The following is a 25,980-nucleotide window of genomic DNA, read 5'->3' on the forward strand; positions in this document are numbered from 1 at the left end:
TTGCAAACGCACCATGTGTTTGCCCACCAACGGTCACTCTGGCCAGCCACAGAATTTCTTGCAGGCCGCAAATTTTTGTTTACATGCTAATTGTTGACTGAAAACCAATATCACTCCCATGGAGGACAGCCAAATGGACACCAGCTCGCCCACAGAGTCCAGCTCCGAGGTGAACTTCACTGCGGAGGAGGATAAATCGCAGGAAACGCGTTCCGCAGCCGGTGTTTGTTACTGGTGAGCTCTTTGTATGGGCTTTTTGCTTGGCCGGCTCCCTTCTATTGATAACATTGTTTTTTTTAGCGGCAAGGAGCGCAATCTCAATATTGTGGAATTGCTTTGTGCCACCTGTGCGCGCTGGGTGCACGAGACCTGCGTTTCTTACCAGCTTGGTAAGGGCAAACTTCTGCCCTTCATCACCAACTATGTGTTCGTATGCAAAAATTGCTCTGCCAGCGGTTTGGAGAGCTTTCGCAAGAGCCAGGCTAGTAAGTGCAAAGAAGCCTCGCGGATTGAACCCTCTTCAGTAATAACAATAACCATTTCCAGCCATATCCCAGATGTGCCACTGCGCCATTGCCAACATGCAGCAGGCGGCTTCCAGGGACGGACGTGGCCAGATTCAGTTTAGCAAGGACAAGGAGATCATACCGTACATCGAACAGTACTGGGAGGCTATGACCACCATGCCGCGCAGACTCACCCAATCCTGGTACAGCACCGTCCAGCGATCTTTGGTCAAGGATGTGCAGACCCTGTTCACCTACGAGGAGCACGCGGAACATGGCGCCATGTACGGACTGTTCCATCAGGATCTGCGAATCATCAAGCCCAACTACGAGAGCATGAGCAAGAGCGGCGCCCTGCGACTCACCGACGATGGATATACTCAAGGTGAGTGTAAATAAGATGGTAGGCATTCAAATCGATTTGAATTCTATAGTTTGAATGCTATAAACTTGACCGCATGTGTTATCGAACGCTCAGGGGTAGAAAGCTAAAGGAATTATCTTTTGGCGGCCAAATTGGCAACACTGGTCGACCAGCTGATTTTGGCACAGTGGTTTTCGTGTCGTCTATTTCGCTGCCTATTCGCTCCCCCTATTTATCGCCGCTCCCTTTCGCACGCTCTTTCGCAAGTGTTTGGCAGAGTAAAGCAACAACAACAACTGAAAATCGCAATGCGGATCGTAGTTTCTGATTTGCACACTCACAACCACACTCACAGAGAAAGAGAGAGAGAGAGAGCCCCACGTAGTCAGATTGTGGGCGGGGCGAAGTGGGGTGGGGTGGGGCTGGCAGAGGCGCTCAACTTGGCTCATTCATTACAAACAAATAGTTACGCTTGGAACACTTCGCCAGTGTCTCAGTGTGCGTGTGTGTGGTGCTCTTTCGGGGGAATTGATTGCGATTTGATTTTGAGCACTACGCAATTGCAAGGCCCCCGCTCCTTCAGTTCCATTGTGACCTGGTCCTGCTACTGCTCCTGCTCATTCCCCCGCCCGCCATGGCGTCATCGTTCACGGACGAGGAGTGTAAGCCCGGAAATAGCACCGCGCCGAACTTTGCCCATTCACCTACATATGTAGCTAGTCCCAGCAATCAATTTCCTTGGTGAAAGAATTTCCTTGGGGATAGCTCCTTCTAGAAGCATTGCAGATACGTCCCAAGAAATACTCACGCTTAGTTAGGCTGTTTTTTATTTACACAATACATGGCTATTGGATTTGTAACTAATGATTGGACCTCCTGCTTCCAGCTGCCCTCTCTAAAAACAATCGACAGAAAAGGAAATTTCCCGGCACGGATTCGGGTCCCACGGGCAAGAAGGGTCGGCCCAGTTCCGATATTACGGCCAATGTAAAGCTGCCACCGCATGGTTATCCATTGGAGCACCCCTTCAACAAGGATGGCTATCGTTACATACTCGCCGAACCGGATCCACATGCTCCGTTCCGTCAGGAGTTCGACGAGAGCTCCGATTGGGCAGGCAAGCCCATTCCTGGCTGGCTCTACCGCACCCTGGTGCCACATTCTGTGCTCCTGGCGCTGCACGATCGTGCCCCACAGCTGAAAATAAGCGAGGATCGGCTGGCGGTGACGGGCGAACGTGGTTACTGCATGGTCCGAGCCACACACTGTAACGTCATATACATATATATATACTTCCCTGAAGAAATCATAGTAATATTGATTATCTTTCCAGCTGTGAACCGGGGATGCTGGTACTTTGAAGTCACCATCGAAGAGATGCCCGACGGAGCTGCCACGCGACTTGGCTGGGGCAGGGAGTATGGAAACTTGCAGGCTCCGTTGGGGTACGACAAGTTCGGTTACTCCTGGAGATCTCGCAAGGGCACCAAGTTTACCGAGAGCCATGGCAAACACTACAGTGAAGCCTATGTGGAGGGCGATACATTGGGATTCCTCATAGAGCTGCCAGAGGAGGCGTCGCTCGACTATCTGCCCAACACATTCAAAGATCGGGTGGGTTTAGATCGTTAGTCGTCTTATAAAATTCTTGTTTTACTCTCTTCTGATCAAACCAGAACGATCCTTTGTATTGTAAAATTATATAGGTCATCTTGATAATTAGCCCATATTATGCCTTTAAACTGAATTTGCATATAATTGCATCTTTACAAATCGACCCTCCCTAATTAGCAATCTTGTTCAAAATCTATTCATTCTGCAACAGCCCCTGGTCAAGTTCAAGTCTCATCTGTACTACGAGGATAAGGACAAGATCACAGAAACCCTGAAGAATCTGCACATCCTGCAGGGCAGCCGCATCGAGTTCTTTAAGAACGGCCAATCGCAGGGTGTGGCATTCGAAGACATTTATGCCGGCAGCTATTTCCCGGCCATCTCGATCCACAAAAGTGCAACGGTCAGCGTAAACTTCGGACCCGCCTTCAAGTATCCCGATGTGCTCGTCGAGCACAAAGCCAAGGGGGTAATATATCTCGATTTGTTCCCAGGAAGCTTAACATCTATTATACAATCCTCTACAGATGCACGATCGCGTGGAGGAGCTGATTACAGAGCAATGTTTAGCCGACACCCTCTACCTCACAGAACACGATGGACGTCTGCGCCTGGATAATATGGGTCTTTAGTGGGATATGTCGTCATATAGAAAACTAGATTGTTATATTTGTATGCACTATTCTTTGACAAGCAGAAATTTGAAAAGTCTATCATCATAAAACATTTAGAATTTACCACTTTTAAAGCAGAAGAATTTTAAGAAAACACTCTTTTTGAGATCAGTTTTTATTGTTTGAGGTTACTTGAAGGCTTTGAATTTCGAGGCACTGTAGGGTATGTAGAAGGCGCTGCTGGGCGCAAATTCGGATCGCGGATGATGAACTGCCGCCGAGATAGAACGTCCCGTGGATGGTGTGTTGCTGGAAACGCTCGTCGCTCCAAATGGATGCAGTGTGGAGCGGTTGGAGGAACTGTTGCTTTGGCCATGGCTGTTGTGTCCGCCGCCGCCGCTGGAGTTGCTCTGGCTCAAAGTGGCCGTGGTGGTGGCCAGCAAATCCCTGCTGTGCCTGCCCAGATTAAGCGAGGGCAGGACTACCGCGTTCCTATTGTTAAAAAAGCGATTGGCGGCCATGGGCATGTGCCAGGCGGACGATCGATGACTTTGATGTGGCAACACGGCGGACTTGGCCTGGTTCTGATGCTGCAGCTGCTCCTTCTGCTGCACCTGGGTAAGCTGAACGAAGCTGCGATTGTTGAGCAATCCCCGAAAGCGCCGGTTGGTATCGAGCACATTGAGAATGGGTGGCATGCGCAGACGTGCCGAGGATTGGGTGGTGGCCGAGATGGGCAGCTGCGGCTGGTTCTGCTGGCTGCGCTGTCGCTTGAGGAGTCTAACCGAAACGGAGGTGACCTGCAGATCCCTGTCCAGTAGATCCACCAGTTTCTTCTGGCTGTGACGAAAATAGGAGCGGTGTTGAGGCTGTTCTGGTTCTTCTGCCTTGGGTGTGAGAAATCCATCCTCCGCCTCCTCGTCATCATCGTCGTCATCCAGGGAGTTCAGACTGAGATTTGAAATCGAGTCAATATCCTCCCGCGTCTGACTATCGAAGCTGTGGTGGCGCAGCGTTCGAGTCCGGCGGCCCAGCAGGCTGGGGAACTTTCGGTGCCAGTCGCCGATCTCGTTGCGCAACTCGGGCTCCTGAAGCTCCGTCAAGGGATCCTCGCCGCTCATCAGCCGCTCCACCCGCTCCCAGTCCAGCAGGTTCTTCTTGATGGCATCGTCCGCCCACGGAATGGAGCCCACCGAGCTGCGGTCAATGCTGCTCGAGGAGTAGGGCACATCCTGCAGGAACTCCGAGTCATCCGGATCGTCCTTATCCGCTTCCTGTTCGTTGTTGTTGTCGTTGTCCTTGCAGATGGCACCCTCATTGTCCTCCAAATCCGCTCCGAAATAGTAGCGTCTGTCTGAGGACATCAAAACTGCTCCAGAAAAACGAGCTGGACTCGTTCTGTGTTCGCTTTCCCTTCCCTGCTCCTTGATCCTTACACTCGCAAATCCCCGTGGGTGTCCTTTCGATTTATGTAGCTGTGCCTGTGCCTGTGGATGTGTTCCCCTTCAAAATCGATGCCGCAAAAGGCGGCGAGCGACAATTGTTGTGTTATGGCCCATTCCAGTTTGGCTTGTTATTTATTGTCCTTTTGTTGTTTCGACAAAAGGGCGCAGGCTCCACGGCGTTGCCAGTGTCGACCAGAAATAACGTTCGCTGGTTCAAAGTGGTTCAAAAAATCGAGCATAGAGGGTATTCTTTTTGAGCTTAGCTTTTAAAGTAACAATAACTCTCTTTAACTCTTATTTTAATCAAAACTATGTAAATTGCAAATCTTAAGGTTATGATTGGGATAAGGAAATACTCCAAAGCCATAATCGGCTTAGATACTAGTAATTTTTTTTTAAATATCCCGCCAAATTGCAGCCTGCCTGTCATCTATCAATGTTTCGATGTTTGGGTGTATATTGTATCGTTGTTACGTCGCTGCATCTACCACCACTAGGTCGAGTTTTAACTATACGGTCATACTGTATATCGTCGGTTTTAGCTGGTGTAGGGTCATAATTTTGCCGGGCGTGCTGATGTCCTTTTTCGGGTGAAGCCAAGTCATTTGCCAGCCGGCGATCGCAGGCAACACAAGTAAAGGATGTGGCACGAGGCGAGGAAACAAGAGCGCAAGATCCGTGGCCTGATCGTCGATTACCGCAAGAGGGCAGAGCGGCGGCAGTACTTCTACGACAAAATTCAGGCAGATCCCACCCAGTTCCTGCAGCTGCATGGCCGGCGTAGCAAGATCTACTTGGATCCCGCGGTGGCCGCCGCCGGCGATGGAGCCGCAATCATGCAAGTGATATTCATTTGGAGCATAAAACCCTCTACTTTTTAGTTGCGTGGCGATGTTTTTTTTTGCTAAGTAATTGATATTTTTTGCAGTGTGCCTTGGCAGGGTCAGCAGGACAACCTCATCGACCGCTTCGATGTGCGCGCCCATTTGGATCACATTCCTCCCGTGAACAAGACCAACGCCGAGGGGGCGGATGGTGACTCCGAACTGACCCTCGAGGAGCGTCAGCTAAACTACGAGCGCTATCGCATCCTGGCGCAAAATGACTTCCTCAACGTCAGCGAGGATAAGTTTCTGCACCAACTCTACCTGGAGGAACAGTTTGGGGCCAATGCCCAACTGGAGGCGGAACGAAATCTTGCCAAAAAGAAGCAGAAGACGGGAGGAGCCACAATTGGCTACTCCTACGAAGATACCGGCGATGGAGCGACCATTGGACCTCAGCCCTTTGGAGCCGCCAGTTCGACAGCCATTGGTGGAGCGGCAGTTGTTGCGAAGGGAGAGAAGGGGGACGGCAGTGAAGAATCGGATTCTGATATCGACATGGATGTGTCGATAGACATAGGCAAGCTGGACACCTCGCAAGCCCATGAGCTTAACGCCTGCGGGCGCAACTACGGCATGAAAAGCAACGACTTCTTCTCACACCTCACTAAGGATGCTGACGAGGCGGATGCCCTGCGCATTGCACGTGAGGAAGAGCAGGAGAAGATGCTGCTGAGCGGGCGCAAATCAAGACGCGAGCGTCGCGCGCAGAAGGAGAGAAGGATCGCCAATAGACCATTCAGTCCGCCAAGCTATGCTGCCAAGGAGGACAAGGACAAAAAAGGTGGTGGCAAGGGCGGTGAGAAAGAAAAGGAGGAGGACAGCGAATCGCGTTCGCCTTCACCCGCAGAAGCAGGTCCCGAGAAGATAACCTACATTACCTCGTTTGGCGGCGAGGACGAAATGCAGCCGCACTCCAAGATCACAATCAGCCTGACAAAGCCAGGTCTGACCCTGGGTGAATCGTGCATCAATGCCAGTAGCGGAGCGGCAATTGCCGCCGCCGCAGCATCTTCGGTTTCCTATGCTCAAAAGGTAAAAGATAATCTGGACAAGTTAAAAGTGATGAATGAGTCGTCCAAGCGGAACAGACGTCGATCCCGCTCGCACTCCCGCTCTCGTTCCAGGAGTGGCTCAAGGAGTCGCAGTGGTAGTCGTCGGAGTGGCAGTCGTCGGAGAAGTCGCCGCAGTAGAAGCTATCACAGAAGGAGCAGGACGCGTTCTCGTCGCCGACGAAGGTACTACTCCAGATCAAGATCCAGGTCGAGATCAAGATCCCGCTCGCTGTCAAGATCCAGATCCAGGTCTCGCAGTCGATCGCGATCCGGTTCCTGGAATCGCTACAAGGCGCGCAGTCCAAGCTACAAACGCTCTAGGAAGCGCTACTCCTATTCCTCTCGCAGCTCCAGTGGCAGCTCATACAGGCGAAGAAGTCGCTCCCGATCCCCCTCCAGCCGTAGGAGTCGAGTCAAGAAGAAGACCACACCTCCGCCAGTGGCGACCGTGGGTGGTTATTGCGTGAACACCACCACGACTACAACTACATCCACTGTAACGGCGGTAAAGATGATCCAGCAGCAGCAGCCGCCGGCCAAAGCCACGCCACCCATGATCAGCTATCCCATATCTGCGCGAATGCTCAATGTAAGCCAAGCACTCACAGCTACCGCACCCGTAGCTGTGCAACCACAAGTGGTAGAGCCACCACCACCGCCTTTGAAACGCTACTATGGCAGAAAAAGAGCCAACGATACCTCGTCCTCATCTTCGTCGGGAGCGGAAAACAGCGAAGGCAGCGACAACGAGGAGCAGCAACAGCCACAGTTGGGAAAGCGAGTTGAGGACTCCGATGATATGGAATTGGACACTGCGTAAGTTTGTATGCTGGAGAGAGTGGTAAAGTAGAACAGCCAAGGATTAGGGCCTGTATCCTTGTATTTGTAACCCCCATCTAATTATGGTATCTCTCTTTCAGGTCGGAGCGTTCCCACGCCCTCCAGCCGACCATGTCGTCATCGAGCAGCACGGGTAATCAAACAGGCAAATATAGTTCCGCTACCGAAACCAAAGTCAGTAAGCAAAGCCAAGTGTTTCATGCCCCACCCAACTGGAGTACACCACAAAATTCACGTCTCAGACTCCCGCTATCCGACATCCAATCCAATGAGCAACATTCGGACCCAAGCAGGCAGCACCGTGTTCTCGTTCCAAACCTGACTAGCAACCATCCCTGCATGTCCATTTGTTGATACATTGTTTTGAGTCCCCCTCTTAATGCCAATGCAGCACATCGTTGCATTGAAATGCAATGTTGATTGCGATGCAATCAAGGATGCATTCGCCACCCCATTGTATTTATAAAACCAGTGCAACTTCCGTCCGGTTTGTCTGCTTTTTCTTCAATCTGTTGCTATGCATTGAGTTTCGTGATTCTTTCCCATGAATTCTCGTCAAAGAAAAATGGCACGGATGCTATAGTTGTTATATACAGATAGTTGATTCTAATCCAGTTTTAAATACCTATTTAGCTTGAAAGGATGATGCAACTGATAAGCCTGCATTGGTATTTTTAAGCTTCGGCTTTCGGAGCTTGCTTTTTCCTAATGTTAGTGAGTAGATGCCCTAAACTGACAGCCCTTCATGGACGCACTGACCAATCCCCACTGCCTACCACACTTTCGACGGCCACCCACTGCTCCCTTAAAACCACAACAACATCCTGAGACTTGCTAAATAAGTATGTGCTTTTACAGGGCTCCGGACATCCGAGTTCTGGTGGTGGCGGACGGCCCAATCTGCGCGAGCGGCTTAAGAGAAAGATGCAGAACCTTTTGAACCGGCAATGTAAGCCAACTGGAGTGTAGTGTGATGTTCACCAAGCGCCTTCTGAAATCCCTTGAATAAGGTAACTAAAACCGAAATATCTTGCAGATAAAGCCGATAAGCGTGCAGAAATCGAAAAGACCGAGCGGGAACGACTGCAGCAGCAGGAGCGCGAGGATGAGATGCGAGAACTGGCACTGAAGCTGCGCAGAAGGTGGGTATCTGGATGTGGTTGGCTCTGGCGGTCCTCTCACATTTACATATTCACAGGCGCCGTGAGCTGCGTCACAAATATGGAACGCCCTCGAGTGGAAAGCTCTCGGACAGCGATGCCGAATCTGTGGCATCGGAAAGCCAGCTGGCAAAGTTCTCGTCGCGTCGTAGTCGCAGCAGATCGGAAAGTCGTAGGCGGTCGCCACCGCCGGAAACACAGCACAGCAGACGGAGCAGCAGCCGAACGGAAAGGAGGAGACGCACAAGGACGCCCAGTCCAAAGTACAATCGTAGGCAACGTTCGCGCTCCCGAAGCGGAAGTCGCGTGGAGCGGAAGCGACGTTCCCACAGTCGACGGCGCAGTGGCAGCCGTGATCGGCGCCGTTCCCGTAGCCGGAGGAGTCAGTCCAGGCGGCGGAGGCAGCGGGACCGCAGCATTGAGCGGAACCGCGAACGGGAACAGTACAGGCAACAGCATCAGCAGCAGATCGAACGGATGCGTGGTCGTGATCGCGACCGAGAGGCGGATTACGGTCATGGTGGCAGTGGTTCTTCGAATCGAGGACGCGTCGTCATCTCTGCCCCGCCAAAGCTCAAGAAACTGGTTGACTATTGATCCCGAAATCGTTGTGAAGGAGACGTTTTTCTATTCACTTGATTATACATTTGATATTCGCTCGATTGTTTATACATAGATGTACGATTTATTTCTGGAGCGTGTTTTGCGCTCCCTGTTGATCTGGCCCCAATAAAATATTTATAGCGCATAGTATTAAAGTTTCAACTTTTAAAGAAGAACGCATCATTTTTGTACATTTAATTTATATTTATTTAACATTTTTTTATTCCCTACTTGATAAGATTTTAAACAGATATGTTTTTCCTTTTTTGTGCTTAACTGCAGAAAATTAAACTAATTTTGATTTTAACCGTTAAAAACATTTTGAAAAGTAGTTATCGTTGGCGTTATCGATAAGTTGATATTCATCCCGCACTTGGCAACCCTGTCTACCAGTTGTTTATGTAATTGTAAACAGCTGTGCGAGAAGCATACGGGAATCATGTTAAATTTCACTCTTCGCCGACTCACTGGAGTTTCCATCCGAAACCTGAATCAACTGACACCCACAATCAGCAGCCTAGGACAGATCCTCCCCAGAGCCACTATGTCGCAGGAGGCGGGACAGTATCCGCCCATCGAGTCTGCCATGCGAAAAGCACTTAACACGGAGCTGAAGCCGGTATACCTGGAGGTCATTAACGAATCGCCCCAGCACAATGTTCCCAAGCGTTCGGAGTCTCACTTTCGTGTGTTCGTCGTCTCGGAGAAGTTCAACGATCTGACGCTCATCAAGGTATGTTTAATCCGTGGATTTCCGCTCTAGTAATTAAGAGATTTATTTTCCATTAGCGCCACCGATTGGTTAATGACACGGTAAAGAATGCCCTAAAGGCAGCAGGCTTCGAGTTCATGCACGCCCTGTCCATTGAGGCCAAGACGCCCAAGCAGTGGGAACCGGAGCAGGAGCCGGAGAAGAGTCCACCGTGCCTGGGAGGCCACGGCAAGTAAAGACACAGAAGGAACAGAACTCAAATTCTATGTACAAAGGACCTACTTTACTATTCACAAAACCAGCTTACACAAATACAACAGAATCATCAATGGAAAAGAAGGGTGCTAGAAGGGAATGGTTGATTTAGGACAAGGGTATGGCCTCCACTTGTCGCCGGGCGGACAGGATAACATCGTTGATGCCCACGCCATCGTAAGCTGCTCCGCAGACAGACAGTGGAAGTTTGTAAGTCTTGATGTAGTTCCGAATGGCCTCAACGCGCCGCTTGTGGCCCACAGTGTACTGCGGGATGCACTTGTGCAGTGTGTGCACTCGACTGAATTTGGGTTCCTCGCGGATCTGCAGCATTTTCTGCACATGGCTGGTGGCCAAGTCTAGAATCTGTTTGGGGCTGGGACGATCGCCGAACCACTGGTCGAACCAATGACCACCCATCATCACGGTAAGCACAGTGTTCTCGCCCATGTCGAAGCAGCAGCTGTCGAAGATGACGCCCAGCAGAGGCAACTTTTCTACTGGCGGTACTAGCAATCCAAATCCGTCCTGCTTGAGTAGCTTGCCGGGGAACTGCATGTTCACTACCAGCACATCCACGTACGGGATGCTCAAAAGTTGGGCGCTCAGCGAGGGATGCTGCTGCTTTACCAGGGGCGCCAGCTTGTAGGCGGGCAGGGAGCTGACCACATGCTCCACCGGAACTTCGGCATCCTTGATGTTCATTCGAACCCCAGAGCTGCTGAAGGTCAGGTTCCGGCATTCGTTGCTTAGCTGCACGTTCACATCCCGCTCGCCTAGATACTTTCGCATAGTTTTAGGTAGGTTCTCCAGACCGCCTTGCAGCCCGTACATGGCCCACTTCTCCTTCAACGCCTGCGCATACAGCTTTGGCTGTCCCTCGGCAAACAGTCCATCCTTGGTGTCCTTGGTCTTGTTCTTCTCAAAGCGAGAAATGAGTGTGCCCTTAAGCACTCCTCCGTACTTCTGCTCTTTTTCAAAGAGTCCCTCCATCAGGAAGCGCACGCTTATTTCTCGCGCGTCACCGGCGCAAATACCACAGATCATGGGACTGATGGCGTAGTCGGCTATCTCCTTACCAAACCGCCGCTCAGCGAAACTGTAGATGCTCTCATCCTCCAGCTTGGCCTTCTTGCTTGCCGTGAACAGATCGCGGAGCACCGCTTTGTATAGCGGCTTCGTGAAGGGAGGTAGGACGCCGAAGAGACCCTTAGGACTGTTGGGCAGCATGCACAGCTGTCCCTTGGCATACAGCATTCGGTTGCGTGCTGCCACATGACTGCGTCGAAGGGGAGTCACCTCCAGCTTCAGCTCCTCCACCAGTTCCAGCGTATTGGCACCTGGCTCGCCAACTGGGCGTATGGTTCGCGGTCCGCTCTCGAAGATGAAGTTGCGATCCTTTCGATTCTCCGACCGCACCCATCCGCCCACACGGGGCGAGGCCTCGTAGATGGTCAGCGGCTTCCCGAATCGCCGCAACAGGTAGTATCCGGCGGACAGTCCACTCAGTCCGCCTCCCAGCACGGCCGTCGACATGTTCCTTCTGCTGATTCTTGTTGCTCCCGAATCCCTCAGAGGATTCAGACTAGTTTTGGTTTGCAGACGGAGAATTCTATGCCGGCTTCGATCGTTCAGAGCAAAATAAACTCAGGTGACATAACTATCGTTGAAGCTATCGATAAGCTTAAATCCAAAATCGCTGAGCTTACAATCGATGTTATTGGCGCTGGAAAAGTTTTGAATTTCATGATGATTCTGCAGAAAATAAAAGCAAATAAAGGAAGAGATAAATATATTATAAAATAAAAAGCACTTATTGTTATTCTTATTTCGGTAACAACATCTTACATAATGTAATATAATCGAAACAATGATTTTAGAATATTTATTGTTAAATAGTTTAAAGTTAAATAAAATATAGTACAATTAGTTATACGTAATTTAAGCATTCAGACAGGAATACAAATATGTAGTAGTTCTATTTGTCATTATTTCATCTCATTTAAAAGTATGCAATGAATTTCTTCCGACATTCCTCATACGCCACGTGTGCATCGCACGGAAGTTCACTTGCACCTGCATCGGCACCATTACCATCATCATCACCATCACCGCGGCACTGGGTCATTCATAGTGAGTGGGTTTTGGCGCCAGTTTTAATGAATCGAACGAAGCGTCCAGCCCGCACCAACCGCAGGACTCCGAAAAGCTCCCAAAGACGAGCTTGGGCCGTGCGGAAGTACATTGGGCCACCGATTTCCATGTCGTCGGAGTCGACATCGCGCAGAATTGTATACGCTGCTGACGAGAAAGGTTGGTCCTCGCGTTTGAGCGCGTCGCGTCCGATTTTCTGGGTGTGTGAGTGAGTGGACTGTGTGGAAAAGTGCCTATCGCATATATGTATATTCACGGGACCCATACACGCACACAGACGCACCACTTGGAAATGTGAAAAATTTTCAAACTGCGTTTGCCAATTACGGGGAAAATTGAGCAAAAAACGGCTTAAAATCCGGGCAATTATCGTGGCCATTTGCGGAACGGCAATTGTGCAAAATTCGGTATCCGTTGAAAACGGGCTCAGTGAACGTGAAAATGTGCGACACACACACTTACAACGCAGGAAATTCAATTAATTAGTGACCGAGTGTGTGGTTGTGTGTGTGTTCGCCCCTAAAACGGCGATTGTGATTGCGAAAAAAGTGCTGCATACATAAAGGAGCTCGATAGTGGACCAACGAGGAAAACTCTTTAGAAATACAGTTTTTCGCTTTTTTTTTGGCACTGCTGCAGGTTTTTATTTAAAAGATACATTTGTTGAAGTCAACACACACAGACACACACACATGCGCATACGGCACAGTTTTTCGTTCGTTTTTAAAACGAGCACACCACAAGTTCTCCAAAACGAAAGGACGAAGGGACCCGACCCGATGATAAAGTCGATGTTCCAGGCCGGAGATACACTTGTGTCGTTCGCCTGCCTTTGCCGCTGCTGTCATCGTCAATGTTATTTTTGTTGCTTCCTACTCGTCGTCCTTCGTGTGTCGCAGGATACCTTGGTATATGTGTGTCAGTCAGTCACTGGCCGAGCGTGCGTGTGTGTGTGCGTGCGCCAGGATACGCAGATACCCAGATACCTACAAATGAAGCCACCAAATCCAGGCGAGTTCAATGCGCGGCCAGGACGAAGGACTAAGCTCTGTTTACATTGGCTCACGAATGCCCATTTCCAAGCCCCCTGTATTTTCCGCCCGTTGGCGTGCCGTGGGAAATTGTGTCGCCTGCTTATTTATTATGAAAATGCAACTTTCATTTGACTCGGCATTTGTCCCGTTTCCATTGTTTGCAGGCGCATTAGGCAGCTCGTTAAGCGCATGAAAGTGTGTGTCCTGCGGGTAGGCGAGTGTGTGTGTGTGTGGCACGAAGGGGAACTAAAAACTAGGGCAGTGTGTTTCCGTTTTAACGACATGCCACAGTCGAAAGGACGAGTCCGTCCGCAGGACAGCAAAGCCCCGCTAATCGGGCAGGAAATGAATAACTTAACAAGATACCAGAGACAAGTTTGACACATTAAATGTATCATATTCAAATAACATGCATACGAAAGTCATAAATGTAAAGCATGTGGTATATTGCCAAAAATCCTAGTTTTTGGTACCACATTGCGTATGCTTAACCAAAATGTGCGACTTTCGCAGGCAAGGAAAAAGCTTTCTGTCCGACCATTTTCGGATTCACTGCATCGCGCAGCCGCCAATACGCCAGCAGCAAATGTGAGAAATTGAGAGAAATTCTCAGAGAATTCTCCGAGAACTGAGAATTTAAAAACGGCGAGAGTGCTGCTGATTTTGCTTTCAAGTCTGCTTCGCATCTTTATTTATTTATTTACTTGACACGCTTGCTTTTCCGGCTGCGGAAAATGGTGATACAATGTCTAAAATAATATTAATTTAATATAATGCTTAACAGCAGGCAAATAAACCTAATTGAACTAGATTAAAATACAAATATATACGTAATATCATTGACAAATGTCCGCGGTCGTAAAAAAATTAAAAACGCAAATAACGCTGACAGCCCAACTAAAAAATATAATTAATTACCGCGTTCGTCGCGCTGCCTTGGCAAATTAAAAAGTATTTAAATTATCGCTGAACTCCATAAATCTCTTGCAGCTTAACACACAAGGAAAAATTTCGTGGGCAAACAAAGCTAAATAAGTTGTGAAAGGAAACATGAGCAGTGTGACTAAGCGCAGTTTTTAATTTAACCAAATTCCAATTCAAATTCAAAAGTACGAACTATCGATCAAGACGGCAAAGGAACAAGCAAACAAACCAAACGCACAATGAAACTGATAAGCCTAACGCAGCTGATAACACAATGAAACTCATCCACGGATCCGAAATGCAATTATGAAATAATCAGCAAGCCGCTATCCATCAGCCAGTGAGGAAAATCCAGCCAGCCAGCCCAAGAATTTCCACGAGCAACATTGGCGAGCCGCAGCGACCACACATCGTCCAAACACATTGATGTGCGATTTGAGCGTGTGAATGTTGGCAGCCCTGGAGCCCTGCCTCGGTGGTTTAGCCAGTACTAGGTGAGTACGCCCAGTCCTCCATCCATCCGCCCAACAACACTGTTCCAAATCCCAATTCGATTGCACCACCACCACCACAACATCCATACACTGTGCCGCATAGAAACCCGAATATGAGAACGGATAGCGAGGGGAAAGCCGTCGCAGCCGCAAGATCCACGTCGAAATCCAGAAAGACCATCAACACCACATCAGCGAACGGTCCGCCCGGAACGAGCCCGGAACGAACATGGCCAGCTGGTGCCCCAATTGCCACGAACTGCCACCGTTCTATCCGCCCATCACGCCAAAGGTAAAGCCCTTGATGTCGTACGTGATAAGTCCACAGATACATATTCGTACGCCTCGCTTGTGAAAGACCATCTGAAATTTTAGAAGTCACGTTAGCGGCTCCGTAATAATCTGTATACGGACTACTGGGATTAATCTATCTGGCCAGCTCGTCAATCAATCATTTTTCCATCGATAGTTTGCAGTGCTATACGCTGCTACTCTTATCACATTTTGCTCTACTTCAAACATATATGGCAGTGATCTTTAATCCTATAGCTTATCACTTTGTTTTGCATTCAAAACAACGAGCTCATTATATTATATATATCATTCAAATGTAAACCTAATTTCTGTAAATTAAGTGTCATCTAAAGATATTGTAAAATGTATTGTAAATTATTGTATATAATCTTATCAGTGCTTAGTAAGTTAAATTGTTCAGTTTATTTACTAGGTACAAATGATTTTTCCATTTCTTCAAGAATAGTTTGAGCTAAGCTCATTTTAATTTAAGAAACCCAATCTAATCTTAATTATGCGATTGTATATTTCGCTTCCTACTTCGAATTCGTTTCGCTCCACTTAATAAATGGCATTCCCATCACTTTGGCCACCCATTCGCAGTGGGTCGCGTGACCTTTGGGAATGTGGCACACAGAGAACCCAGTGCAAACACACACACACACCGACCAAGTGCAGCCTAAGCCCTTTGGCCTTGGCCAATGTCCAATGTCCGATGGGAAAGCGAAAAGATGGGGGAACTTGGGGGAGACCAGTGGCCGGCAATCAACGGACCCAATCAGCGGGCCAAGTGCTGGCCATAAATTGCTCAGAAAGTCGAAGGGTATTTGTCAGCTTCGTCAGTTGTCGCCGTCTTTGTGCCTTTCGAGCGTTTCGCTTTGACGGACATGCGTCAAGATATATAGAGCTAGCTGGTCAGGGGCTCGCCCACGCCCCCCAAAATCGATAGTTCGCAATGTAAATTATTATCTAGCCACCGGTAGCCGTGTGACTTCATCCGTTTCTGGCCGCTAAATGACAGGGAAATCGGCCTGGTGGCATAATTTATATCGTTCACTATCTCTTCCACCCGCACTCATAAGGCGCCACCAATTCCAGCGACTTGGCGCAGTATCTCTGAGCCAGTTAAGTCGTTTCGACCGAAAAAATAGCATTCTCCATTTGGGCCAAAAAATATAGAGCGACCAGTGCTTCTTATGTTATAAACAATTTATTCAACGCCGGCCACTGCAGTTTTGCTTGGATCGATGAACGTGCTCGGAAGTTAATCCAAACACTAGAAAAAGGCAAGCAACTGAAAAAAAAGTTTGAATGTGCTTATTTAAAAGAAACTTGATACCACTTTTAAATTCAATCCAATTTTGTGAGTGTGTTTACTTTGCGAATTACAAATTAACACACAGTTGTGGGCATTTAATTGAGTTAAAAAGAATAATATTTACAAGGCCTCAAGTTTAACAAAAAGATCAAAGTGTAACCCATTCCGGTTAAAAAAAACATTGTATTTTAACTTTATAATTAATAAATTATTATAAAACTCATAACAACATTAATGAAATTTAAAAACCTTTTATCCTTAGCTCAAATGTTGAGTTTCGTAAATATTACGTATACGCAATGCTTAAATTCAAGGTGAATGCTGCTTAAAAATAGTCCTCAAATATTTAATTGAATAACAATTTTGCTCTTCTTCGCTATTTATAATTGCGTAAATGCAATGAAGCGAAGAACCCAACCGCCCAAGCATCGCAAAAAAATAGAGAGCAGCGAAAAAAAACGATACTGAAATAAAAACTATAAATAAAATGCACGCCACTGGCTTATTTTTTTTTTTTTTTTTTTTTTTGGATATATTAATTTAAAACTGTCCTTCGCGGACAATCATTAAATTTGATGACTAAACTTAACGGTAGAGAATTAATTGATTACATAAATTGTTGCGAAACTATACAATAACTGTCGATATTGTATGTATGAAGTATATAATAATGTATGTGTATAATTTAATTTAATTTGCGTGTCTAATCCCAGAGAGGTCCAAAGGGTGTGATCGGTGCAGCCTCCTGCCGATGGGTAGGGATAGCAATGCAGGGATGCGAGGGCTAAGGGATGATGAGCAATTATGGCCAGTGGGGCAGCTGTGGAAAGTAGTGGAAAGTGGCGGCAGTGGCATGTGCAAACAAACTGGGCCAACTTGTTACCACGGCTGCCCCCGCAGGAAATAGCAAACAAAGCGCGTAAATTATGAAACGACAGCTAACTGGCGGCATGGCGTGACTCGCCCGAGTTAAAGCAATTTTAGTAACGTTAACGTTCACGTTAACCTGCTACACCCATCCACTGGATCCACCACCCACTTTTTGGGGACGAGTGCTGCCCGGGGGGACCATGGGGTCACCGAAGAAGGAATGCAAAAAGTGTGTGTATAGGCGCAGTGCACAAAACAAGAGACAAAACCAAAATACAAAAGCGAATAGAAGCGAACTCATAATTTATTTATTTATATTCGGCCTGCCCTTGTCTCTTCTTCTTTGTAACAATAATTCATTGTGGCCAACACATACGCACACACACACACACGCATATGCTGGCTGCCCTTGCCAAGGGTTCCACCAATATTCGCATTAGCCGAACTTTTTTCTTTAAACATTCCAACTGGAAATTGTACAAAACATATTATAAATATCGTTAGATTTTAAGCAGAACTAGAAATTATTATATATTCCACTTGATAAATCAATTTACTGGACTAACTAAAGATTAAAGGACGAGCAAATACTATATTACATATATGAGAATCAATATATTTATACAACATATTTTAATAGATTTGTCCAAAAGTTACTCTTAATTCACAGTTTGATTCCTTATCACCATTTATTCACTAATCCTTCAAATCCCATTGTCCGAGTGTCAAAAACTACAAAGGTCCTTCGAATTCGTTGTAACCCAACAGTTAGGGTATATCCTCTTTATTCCAATACCCAATTGAATTCGCCTCGTCTTGGCGCTCTGCCTTTTAATTAAATTCAAGTTTGTCGCCCGTCCTGACACTTTTCGCGGTCAGCCATATAGCCAAATGCCCGTATAGCCGTATACAGCCGTACAGTCCGCCGGAGAGCGAGAGAGATGGCCGGAGAGTGGGTGAGCCAGAAAGAGAGAGGGATGGAGAGCTGTAGCCCCCAAAGGGGATATAGACAGATAGGAGCGGGCTCTTTGTAATCGTTGGAACCGTCCCGATGGCACTGGGGCAATTGGAAAACGGCTCGTTCAGTTGGTGGACGCCAGTTGTGCGGTTCGCTCGGTGCCTCCTTTTCACTTAGCTCGATTCTAGACTCTAGACTAGAATCGCGTGCGTGCCGCGTCGTGTGTGTGACATCCGCCATATATATATGTAATAATATATACGCCAGATACTATACGTATATCTGTGGAACCGTTCCCACCCCCAAAATCCGTACAAATTGCAAATTCACATGCGTATGTGCAGTGATTCACCGAATGAGTGCGTTGGCCTCTGGCCGCAAGTTGTGAATACCCAGTGAATCCCCAGTGAATGCAGGCCATAACCACAATCCTAACCAGATTGTAGTATATGAATATATGTAGTTATGGTCTTTGGCTGTATGGATCGTAAGATCGGTGCTGTGTAGTCGGCCTTTGCCCAGTGTTATGAGCACTTTTGTCGCCGTGCGAGTGTCGGCGGAGGAAAAGATCACTTTAAAAATAACAGATTTGTTTGATGCTATTTATAATAGACGGGCCAAGTTTTCGTTCCGTTTCGCATTGTGAGGCTGAGGCCTTTGGTGTTCCGAGATCTCGTTGGATCATTCGTATCTTTCGGATTTCCCAGCGTCTTCTATTCTCTGGCACTCTAGTAGCCGGGCACTCGCCTGCACTTGAACGCCATTCGAATACGAATATCGTGGCATTATTAATTTGACAGCGTTTGTGTGTTCGAGTGTCGCAATGTAAACAGCCAAAATGGCAAGCGGTTTGATCGACACCAATTTCAGCAGCACATTGGCAAATGTAAGGATTGCACATAGAACACACTATATACCCCATGCACAGAGAGAACTTTCCCATTACAAGTTGTTAAATAAATGTGTAAATCAATCATGTAATTATAATAAGCAAAAGTTATAAAACACATTAAATTTAAGTAATCCACTTACCAACATATATAAAAAATATTTGTTGTCACATAAGTTAGATTTGTAGAATAACCAACCACCTGGAACTGCATATTTCATTAAAATGTAAAATGACATTATTTTTCGCCTTCTTTTTGTTGTGTGCACAAATGAATACTGTTTTCGGCTAAGCAAACTAGAGACATTTATTCATGAACTCATTTCATTTATGCGCACCCTTGGCCAGGCACAAATTTTGTTTACATTCGCCAGCGTCGCTAAGTTGAGAAAAGTATAGTATATATAGTATATATATGCACGATTGCGACCGAGTGTCTTCATATAGAAGGCATTTCGCCGATTCCAAATGTCAAGTGTATGACGTAAACAATGTTTCCGCCAGTTATCGTATTGATTTATGCTAATTATAGTTAGCTAATTGCCAGACCGAACTAATTGCTACCGCTTTTCGTATTCGAATATTGTGATTGCAGGGGATGTCGGGGTGTGATCAAAGCACTGTCGAATCATTGGCCGACGATCCAACAGATTCACCATTCGACGCCGATGATTGTCTCAAGGTGCGCAAGTACTGGTGCTTTCTGCTGTCCAGCATCTTTACATTCCTTGCTGGCCTGCTCGTGGTGCTGCTATGGCGAGCCTTCGCCTTCGTCTGCTGCCGCAAGGAGCCGGACCTGGGGCCCAACGACCCCAAGCAGAAGGAGCAGAAGGCATCCCGCAACAAACAGGAGTTCGAGGGCACCTTTATGACAGAAGCGAAAGACTGGGCTGGAGAGCTTATCTCGGGTCAAACAACAACTGGTCGAATTTTGGTGAGTACCCTCCCCATTGGACGTCGTCCATTTATCATTTATGAGTCCCCCTTCTTTGTTTGGTTCGGAAAGTTGCCCGAGCATATGGTCACATTGCTACACTGCGGGAAATAGTAGTGAGCTCGTATAATGGAAAAAAGGAACAAATTTTAACTTGTAGAGTGCCTTTCGTTACTAGTCTGTTACTACATTGAATGTTAGTTAAAGATGCCTTTTTATGGAAAGACCTTATCATATATATAGACAATGATTTCTGTCATGAGGGATGAACTTAAGATCATATCTACGTTTAAAGTATTATTTAGTATTGTTTTGGTTAAATCAAAAGTGGGGTTATTGGGTCTGCATCAAGTAGAATCTTCACGACAGTAAATTTAATGTAAGCGATGCATTTCTAGTTAAGTAAACAAATTCCGAGCACATGCCATAAATTTCTGCAAGTGCCATCTCTTTGAATGCCAAAACCCGCTGAATTATTCAGGGATCGAGTGGGTATACGGTTGCCCGTAGCAAGGAAAACACTGAGGTGTCCTTGTCCATCGTTGCAGCTGGCGAAAGTGCCATCGCCTTGCATTTGGAGCAGTTTCCAGGCACAATCGCCTCCATGCCACCAATGGCTGCCACTTGCGTGTGTAATTTGTTTGCAATTGCTGGAACTGCTGAACTGCTGAATCGGTGGATTCGGGGGAACCATTTCGTGTCAACAGCGGAAGCAGCAAAGTAAATGCGCCATTTCCACGTACAATAAATACATGAGCACAAATTGAGCGGGAGGTGGGTGCAATTCGTGGGTTCATTTCAATTACAATCTGCCTGCGTAGGAATTAACTTCGATGGTTTTGTGGCACTTGCTCCACTTCCCTCACAACAGAGCGTTGGAAAACGTTTGCTTGTCCAAATATTACGCATACGTCATGGCGTACCGCCCCATCCATTAACTGGCCTTAGTTAATTACTCACACTGGCTCAGCGGCGGTTTAGTGGGTCTTATTAGGCATTGTGGTTTAATGCGCTCGATAAGTATTTCCGGATTTGATGTTGCCGACACATTGAGTGCGAGCTTATCAGCTGAATATTTGCATTTGTCTGGGCGTCTTTAGGTGCGAGGAATATCGCTGTCATGTGTGTATAAATCCTCCATACTCCATGATAAAAAATGTAAGCTTTTATGTAGTTTTGAGTGAATTAGAATTTATCTATAGGAAATTGTAATATCATTTCTTCTGAACATATTATTTCCCTGTACTATAAGCTTCGTTACAAGTAAACTTTGATTGCCTATTTGTAAGTTCTCGAGTGAACAGGATTCTTTGGCAAAAGTGACAGGCTCTGGCCGATTGTAAGGGGTCAAGGGTGGGACATCCATAACCTTGCACCACGCATCCGCCCATCCTCCCAATCCTCGCCAGGCAATTCGACGCTGCCTCCTTGTCAACTGGTGTACAATGGCACAGCGGTGGGGAACGAGCATTGCCATGTAGCATGTGCTCACATGTGGCATCGAACGCACCCCCCGCTTTTCCGATTTCCCATTTTCCGACCGCCCGTCGCGTGGTTCGTTGTGTCTGGCACATTTATCGATAGTTTCGACTTCGTCCTGCGGCACTATGCTACTTTTTTATTAATTTCTTAACTCTTTTTAATATTTAATTTAAAATTTATTCAGATTGAAAATGCCTCTCGCTCTTCTAGTCAATTTGAACTTTTGGCTTTCCTCGGGCTGCGAGGAAATTATGTATGCATATGCTTTTGGTTGGGATTCAGTGGAGGAGTGGGTGGGAACCACAGCAAATAACAGTAAATAATATGGCAAGTGCCAGGATAGAAGCCGTTTGAAAGGAAAATGCTAGCAGTAGGAAAATCGATGAAACAGCGCGCACATTTCCACTTTCACCCGCTGCGGAGTGGGTTGAAAGTGGGCGGGGAGAGTGGGCGGAAAGTGGGTGGCAGATTGTGAATGTTTATTACCAGGCCTAGTCACCATTCGCCTGTAGTTGTGTGCCGGGCTTTGGCAGCCAATTGGCTTTGCTGTTTGGCAGACAGCGTCGAATTTCCTTTGCTTTCCCTTTCTTACCATATATGTGTGTATGTATGTGTGTATGTATGTATGTATGTGTACGGCGGTGCAGCTGTTTTCGGAAAAGTCCTTTCGCCCATTCGTGTGGCGCCCTTTTTTGTGTGTTGTTTATCCTTGTTGTTGGGCGTTGTTATTGTGGCTGGCAAAATGAATGGCTTGCCATTTGGATATTACACAATTCGTGCCTGCTGTTTCACCTTTTTTTTTTGCCAGTTTTCTCCACTTTCCCCAAATTGCTTTGGTTTATTTCAAGATAGCGAAAACCTGGCATTTTTTGTCCGCTTTTTATTGAACTATCCGTGCAACTCTAAGCGGATTGAAGCCCTGCTGCAGGTGCTAATTGGCTTTGGTATGCAACTTCGATGCGGAAGTCGGCTGCAAGAGCTTAAATCCCAGCATTTACCACCATCCCACACCCACATCCGATTGCACTTGGTCACGCGACATATGTGAGTGTTGGAAAAGCTAAAAAAAAAAGTAATAATAAACAGAGAATCCATAACATTTTAAAGTGCTGCACGCAAACAGAAATAGTGAAATTTATGCGAAGCAGATGTGCCACAGATTCATTTCATTTTGAAAAGCACAATGAAAAACTGTTGGATTTAAGTTTGATTGACCTAACCAGCTATAAATTCTACCTACATGTATTGCTGTTTAATGACTTAATTAGTGGAGTTTACGTTGCCGTGCATTTAGTTGAGGCTATTAAATTGGTTGGCTCTCAAACGGATTGCTGTATTTGCGGCATTTTGGATAGAAAAAATAGCATTCGAGCTTTTTGCAGGGGGTGGGCCAACAAATCGAATTGAAATTGTTATGAGTGGGACACGTGTTTTCTCGCCTCGTGACCCAGATTTCCAGAATCGCGCTGATGCAATTTGATGGCAGCCAGGACTTAAGTGCTTTTCTCTCTGTGAACTCAGCTGCTCCGAGTGATTGACCCAGTTTTCATGCTTCCATTGGCCATTGGGCATACCAAGTTGGCTGAAAGTGGGTGGCTTGGTTTGGGTGAAAGTGAAGACGTCAGAGAAGAAGTTGTCGCCATATTGAAACCTGCATTTATTACCTTCTGTCCGTGACGTCAGATAAACGTGTAACGGCGTGGGGCTTTCATTAGGTTTCCGTTTCCGACATCTTTAGGGATCAAGGCGGCGGCTAATGAAAGTGTCAGTTGCCCGGCACCACATGACGTATACGCAATGTGTGCAAAACTCTTTGCAATTTACTTGAAAATTCTAGTCTGTCTACCGAGATTAGCAAAGTTTTTCGGGCTGCCAAAAACTTTATTGCGCAACTAACAAGTTTCTAAGGAGATTTTGTGCTTGTGTAATTTGCATGCCAAGAAAAAGCCGCAGAGCAAGAATAATGAGCAGTCCGACCGGGCCAAGACATTTCAATTTATGGCCCTAAGTAAATAGCTTGCGTGCCGGTTTCGTGCCAAATTTAGTTTTTCCTTCTTTCCTCTTCTCTGTGGCACTTCGCTTTCGATTATCCACGTAATTACGAAACGATAGTACTGACAATTACAATTACATTGGCATTATGTATGGGAATATACCCTGTAGCATATACTAAGTAAAGTGCAGCCGGCTGAAGTTGAACTACCTCGATTGGCCCCTACGAAAGTGTTGTTTTTAGTTGGCACACAGCCCTGACATTTAACTAGCCACCTCAGCACGCACGGATTTTCATCCTTCTCGGAAATTACCTTGTAAAACTTTCATGACTGCCGCAGATTTATCAACGGGTTCGGTCCGACTAATTGCCCCAGCAGCCGCGCATTTTCTGGCCGGACGTTGTCCTTTCGTCCGTTCGTCCTTTCGCCATGAATCAAATGATCCGTGAGAACCGGAGTCCGTGGCCAGTGCCAAAGTGTGCAATTAAAAATGCACATTACTGCGGTTTTTCCTCTCCGAGGGTAGGGACAACCATTTCCGATTATCCTTTTCCCTTCAGGCCGCCCTTGTCCTCTTCTTTCCTTGCCATTCCTTGCCTTTTGCTTTTCCAATTTCCTCATTTTTTTTTGGTGGTTGGGTGGAGTGGGCTGCTGTTGAGTTCAATGAAGCGTTCGAATGCGGTTGTCATCTGACAAGGCCGTGATTTATGGAACAGAAATGTAGCAGCTGCTCATATTTGTAAGGCAGTTGTGTGTGTGGGTTTATTTTGTAACAGCCAATGAATTTATGAGTTATTAAATGAGCTTGGTGTTCTCTTAAGCAGAATAACTCATGTCATGTGGGGTACTTTAATTTACAAAATTCGAAAAGGAAAATATGTTTATAGCTCGTACTTATAAGCTGTTACTGAAGAATAATTTAATGTTAAATTCTAATTCATTTTCTATTTTCTTTCGCAGGTCGTACTCGTATTTATACTCAGCATTGCATCCCTCATTATATACTTTGTTGATGCATCTAGCGAAGAAGTCGAAAGATGCCAAAAGTGGAGTAACAACATTACTCAACAGATCGATCTCGCATTCAATATATTTTTTATGGTTTACTTTTTTATACGAGTAAGTTGCCGATGGCCAATTGGACAGACAGACACACACACACACTGACCACACCAGCGCACACACTGAGTTGATTTAAGAATAATTTGAATCAATTGGTATGGAGCGATGATGATTTGATATTTTGGTTTATGCGATAAATTCTTAAAAACTCTTTCGTTTTTTTTTTAATCTGACAATCTTCTTACAGTTCATAGCGGCGTCCGATAAGCTTTGGTTTATGTTAGAAATGTACAGTTTTGTAGATTATTTTACAATACCCCCGTCCTTCGTATCAATATATTTAGATCGAACATGGATCGGTAAGCGAAACAATCCCTCTTAAATTAACCTATCACAATGAAATTCCAAAAATGTTATATGCATACAAATCGGTGTTGCTCAATCAATTGGAAATCAATCAGATTCCCAAATGTATATAGATATCCTTTACACACACACACTGTCACTATGAAACACATAACAGCCACACATGAAGACCCGAATAAAACAGTGTCCTGATCGATTTGTATGCATGCAATGTGCCTTACTCGACATGAAACATACGCCTGTATGCAATTGTGTATATACCTTGTGTGTTATCGTGAACAGGTCTTCGATTTCTTCGAGCGCTACGTCTCATGACTGTTCCAGATATTTTACAATATTTAAACGTACTAAAAACATCGAGCTCCATACGCTTGGCTCAACTAGTATCAATTTTTATATCCGTGTGGTTAACAGCAGCGGGCATTATACATCTGGTATGTAGAAACACACACACATACACAAGCACTCGACACACATACACTCACGCGCGATCGGTTGTGCCTGTGTGTGGGTGACTCTGTGATGGGTTTGCAGTGTGTGCGAGAAGCCAGTCCCGAATATTACGCATACGCCGCGTTGCAGCCTGCTACAGAGCCCCAAAGCCAGGCACCTTCGAGACGCCACAAGATTTACGAACATATATGTATCTGTTTCGATGTGTTTATGGAGTGTCCAACCGATAAGGACTTTCGATGACCTGATCCGCTGATGCGGCTGATAATTGCATTTGCATTTACTTAAAATTTAGCTGGAGAACTCTGGCGATCCGCTGGATTTTAATAATGCTCATCGTTTATCGTATTGGACCTGTGTCTATTTCCTAATTGTGACCATGTCAACGGTAGGATATGGTGACGTTTACTGTGAGACTGTCCTGGGAAGAACATTTCTCGTGTTCTTTCTGCTCGTCGGCTTGGTAAGTTCGCAACGCAAATGCACAAGTGCAAAAAAATCAAAAACAAAGAAAAAAAAGAATATATAGAAAAGTAAAACCACAACCCGTCTGAACACAAACAGCAGACATACCGATAAGTCTAAGTCTTCTTTTAGTTCTAACCGAGTACGTATATAATATATATACCACATATATTATCCAGATGTAGCCAGTGTTTCTCTCTCCTATCTCTGTCCGCCCATTGATGTCGATGCCCATTG

At 46.3% G+C, this 25,980-nt stretch overlaps 6 protein-coding genes across 46 annotated transcripts in view; 4 read left to right on the forward strand and 2 right to left on the reverse strand.

Moving 5' to 3' along the window:
- The first annotated feature begins 28 nt into the window (after window positions 1-28).
- LOC6607780 (set1/Ash2 histone methyltransferase complex subunit ASH2) lies at window positions 29-3,232 on the forward strand. 2 transcript variants are annotated; one of them, XM_002032503.2, is made up of 7 exons: window positions 29-234; window positions 301-485; window positions 547-891; window positions 1,757-2,137; window positions 2,204-2,484; window positions 2,696-2,953; window positions 3,012-3,232. In XM_002032503.2, exons 1-7 carry the CDS (start codon window positions 119-121, stop codon window positions 3,114-3,116), a joined length of 1,671 nt encoding a protein of 556 aa, XP_002032539.1. In that variant the 5' UTR covers window positions 29-118; the 3' UTR covers window positions 3,117-3,232. The 2 variants fall into 2 exon arrangements, with proteins under 2 accessions (XP_002032539.1, XP_032579424.1); XM_032723533.1 differs by lacking the exons at window positions 29-234; window positions 301-485; window positions 547-891 and adding an exon at window positions 1,329-1,532.
- A 23-nt stretch (window positions 3,233-3,255) lies between these two features.
- Window positions 3,256-4,708, reverse strand: LOC6607781. Its single transcript, XM_002032504.2, has one exon. It carries the CDS (start codon window positions 4,460-4,462, stop codon window positions 3,287-3,289), a length of 1,176 nt encoding a protein of 391 aa, XP_002032540.2. The 5' UTR covers window positions 4,463-4,708; the 3' UTR covers window positions 3,256-3,286.
- Window positions 4,709-5,056: 348 nt separating this feature from the next.
- LOC6607782 (CLK4-associating serine/arginine rich protein) lies at window positions 5,057-9,235 on the forward strand. Of its 3 annotated transcripts, XM_002032505.2 has the most exons (6): window positions 5,059-5,381; window positions 5,472-7,298; window positions 7,403-7,496; window positions 8,181-8,271; window positions 8,359-8,464; window positions 8,521-9,235. In XM_002032505.2, exons 1-6 carry the CDS (start codon window positions 5,185-5,187, stop codon window positions 9,077-9,079), a joined length of 2,874 nt encoding a protein of 957 aa, XP_002032541.1. In that variant the 5' UTR covers window positions 5,059-5,184; the 3' UTR covers window positions 9,080-9,235. The 3 variants fall into 3 exon arrangements, with proteins under 3 accessions (XP_032576738.1, XP_032576739.1, XP_002032541.1); XM_032720847.1 differs by lacking the exon at window positions 8,521-9,235 and having other exon boundaries at window positions 5,057-5,381; window positions 7,403-7,500; window positions 8,359-8,451; XM_032720848.1 differs by lacking the exon at window positions 8,521-9,235 and having other exon boundaries at window positions 5,057-5,381; window positions 7,403-7,467; window positions 8,359-8,451.
- A 251-nt stretch (window positions 9,236-9,486) lies between these two features.
- LOC6607783 (bolA-like protein DDB_G0274169) lies at window positions 9,487-10,133 on the forward strand. The gene is made up of 2 exons (XM_002032506.2): window positions 9,487-9,818; window positions 9,875-10,133. The coding sequence occupies exons 1-2, from the start codon at window positions 9,525-9,527 to the stop codon at window positions 10,031-10,033; spliced, it is 453 nt and encodes a 150-aa protein (XP_002032542.2). The 5' UTR covers window positions 9,487-9,524; the 3' UTR covers window positions 10,034-10,133.
- Window positions 10,059-11,704, reverse strand: LOC6607784 (protoporphyrinogen oxidase). Its single transcript, XM_002032507.2, has one exon. The coding sequence runs from the start codon at window positions 11,586-11,588 to the stop codon at window positions 10,161-10,163; it is 1,428 nt and encodes a 475-aa protein (XP_002032543.1). The 5' UTR covers window positions 11,589-11,704; the 3' UTR covers window positions 10,059-10,160.
- Window positions 11,705-14,229: 2,525 nt separating this feature from the next.
- LOC6607786 (calcium-activated potassium channel slowpoke) overlaps window positions 14,230-25,980 on the forward strand; it is a 50,355-nt gene continuing 38,604 nt past the window's right edge. For 13 of the 38 annotated variants that reach the window (XM_032722612.1, XM_032722614.1, XM_032722617.1 and 10 more), the window contains exons 1-6: window positions 18,225-18,984; window positions 19,583-19,921; window positions 24,358-24,516; window positions 24,707-24,818; window positions 25,108-25,259; window positions 25,574-25,741. In XM_032722612.1, the coding sequence (XP_032578503.1) occupies window positions 18,937-18,984; window positions 19,583-19,921; window positions 24,358-24,516; window positions 24,707-24,818; window positions 25,108-25,259; window positions 25,574-25,741 (978 nt within the window). In that variant the 5' untranslated portion in view covers window positions 18,225-18,936. Of the gene's footprint in view, window positions 14,659-16,137; window positions 16,239-18,222; window positions 18,985-19,582; window positions 19,922-24,357; window positions 24,517-24,706; window positions 24,819-25,107; window positions 25,260-25,573; window positions 25,742-25,980 lie in introns of those variants that run through there. The other 25 variants (XM_032722608.1, XM_032722619.1, XM_032722623.1 and 22 more) reach the window with 6 other exon arrangements.

Source organism: Drosophila sechellia, chromosome 3R (assembly GCF_004382195.2).
Source record: "Drosophila sechellia strain sech25 chromosome 3R, ASM438219v1, whole genome shotgun sequence".
NCBI lineage: Eukaryota > Metazoa > Arthropoda > Insecta > Diptera > Drosophilidae > Drosophila > Drosophila sechellia.

Excerpts from the sequence above, each read along its gene's own strand:
- LOC6607783 (XM_002032506.2), top strand. The coding sequence starts at position 9,525 with ATGTTAAATTTCACTCTTCGCCGACTCACTGGAGTTTCCATCCGAAAC. Across the intron at positions 9,819-9,874 it reads ACGATCTGACGCTCATCAAG|CGCCACCGATTGGTTAATGA; the intron begins GTATGTTTAATC and ends ATTTTCCATTAG.
- LOC6607782 (XM_002032505.2), top strand. The coding sequence starts at position 5,185 with ATGTGGCACGAGGCGAGGAAACAAGAGCGCAAGATCCGTGGCCTGATC. Across the intron at positions 5,382-5,471 it reads GGCGATGGAGCCGCAATCAT|TGTGCCTTGGCAGGGTCAGC; the intron begins GCAAGTGATATT and ends TATTTTTTGCAG. Across the intron at positions 8,465-8,520 it reads GCACTGAAGCTGCGCAGAAG|GCGCCGTGAGCTGCGTCACA; the intron begins GTGGGTATCTGG and ends ACATATTCACAG.
- LOC6607780 (XM_002032503.2), top strand. The coding sequence starts at position 119 with ATGGAGGACAGCCAAATGGACACCAGCTCGCCCACAGAGTCCAGCTCC. Across the intron at positions 2,138-2,203 it reads CATGGTCCGAGCCACACACT|CTGTGAACCGGGGATGCTGG; the intron begins GTAACGTCATAT and ends TTATCTTTCCAG. Across the intron at positions 2,485-2,695 it reads CCAACACATTCAAAGATCGG|CCCCTGGTCAAGTTCAAGTC; the intron begins GTGGGTTTAGAT and ends ATTCTGCAACAG.
- LOC6607784 (XM_002032507.2), bottom strand. The coding sequence starts at position 11,588 with ATGTCGACGGCCGTGCTGGGAGGCGGACTGAGTGGACTGTCCGCCGGA.
- LOC6607781 (XM_002032504.2), bottom strand. The coding sequence starts at position 4,462 with ATGTCCTCAGACAGACGCTACTATTTCGGAGCGGATTTGGAGGACAAT.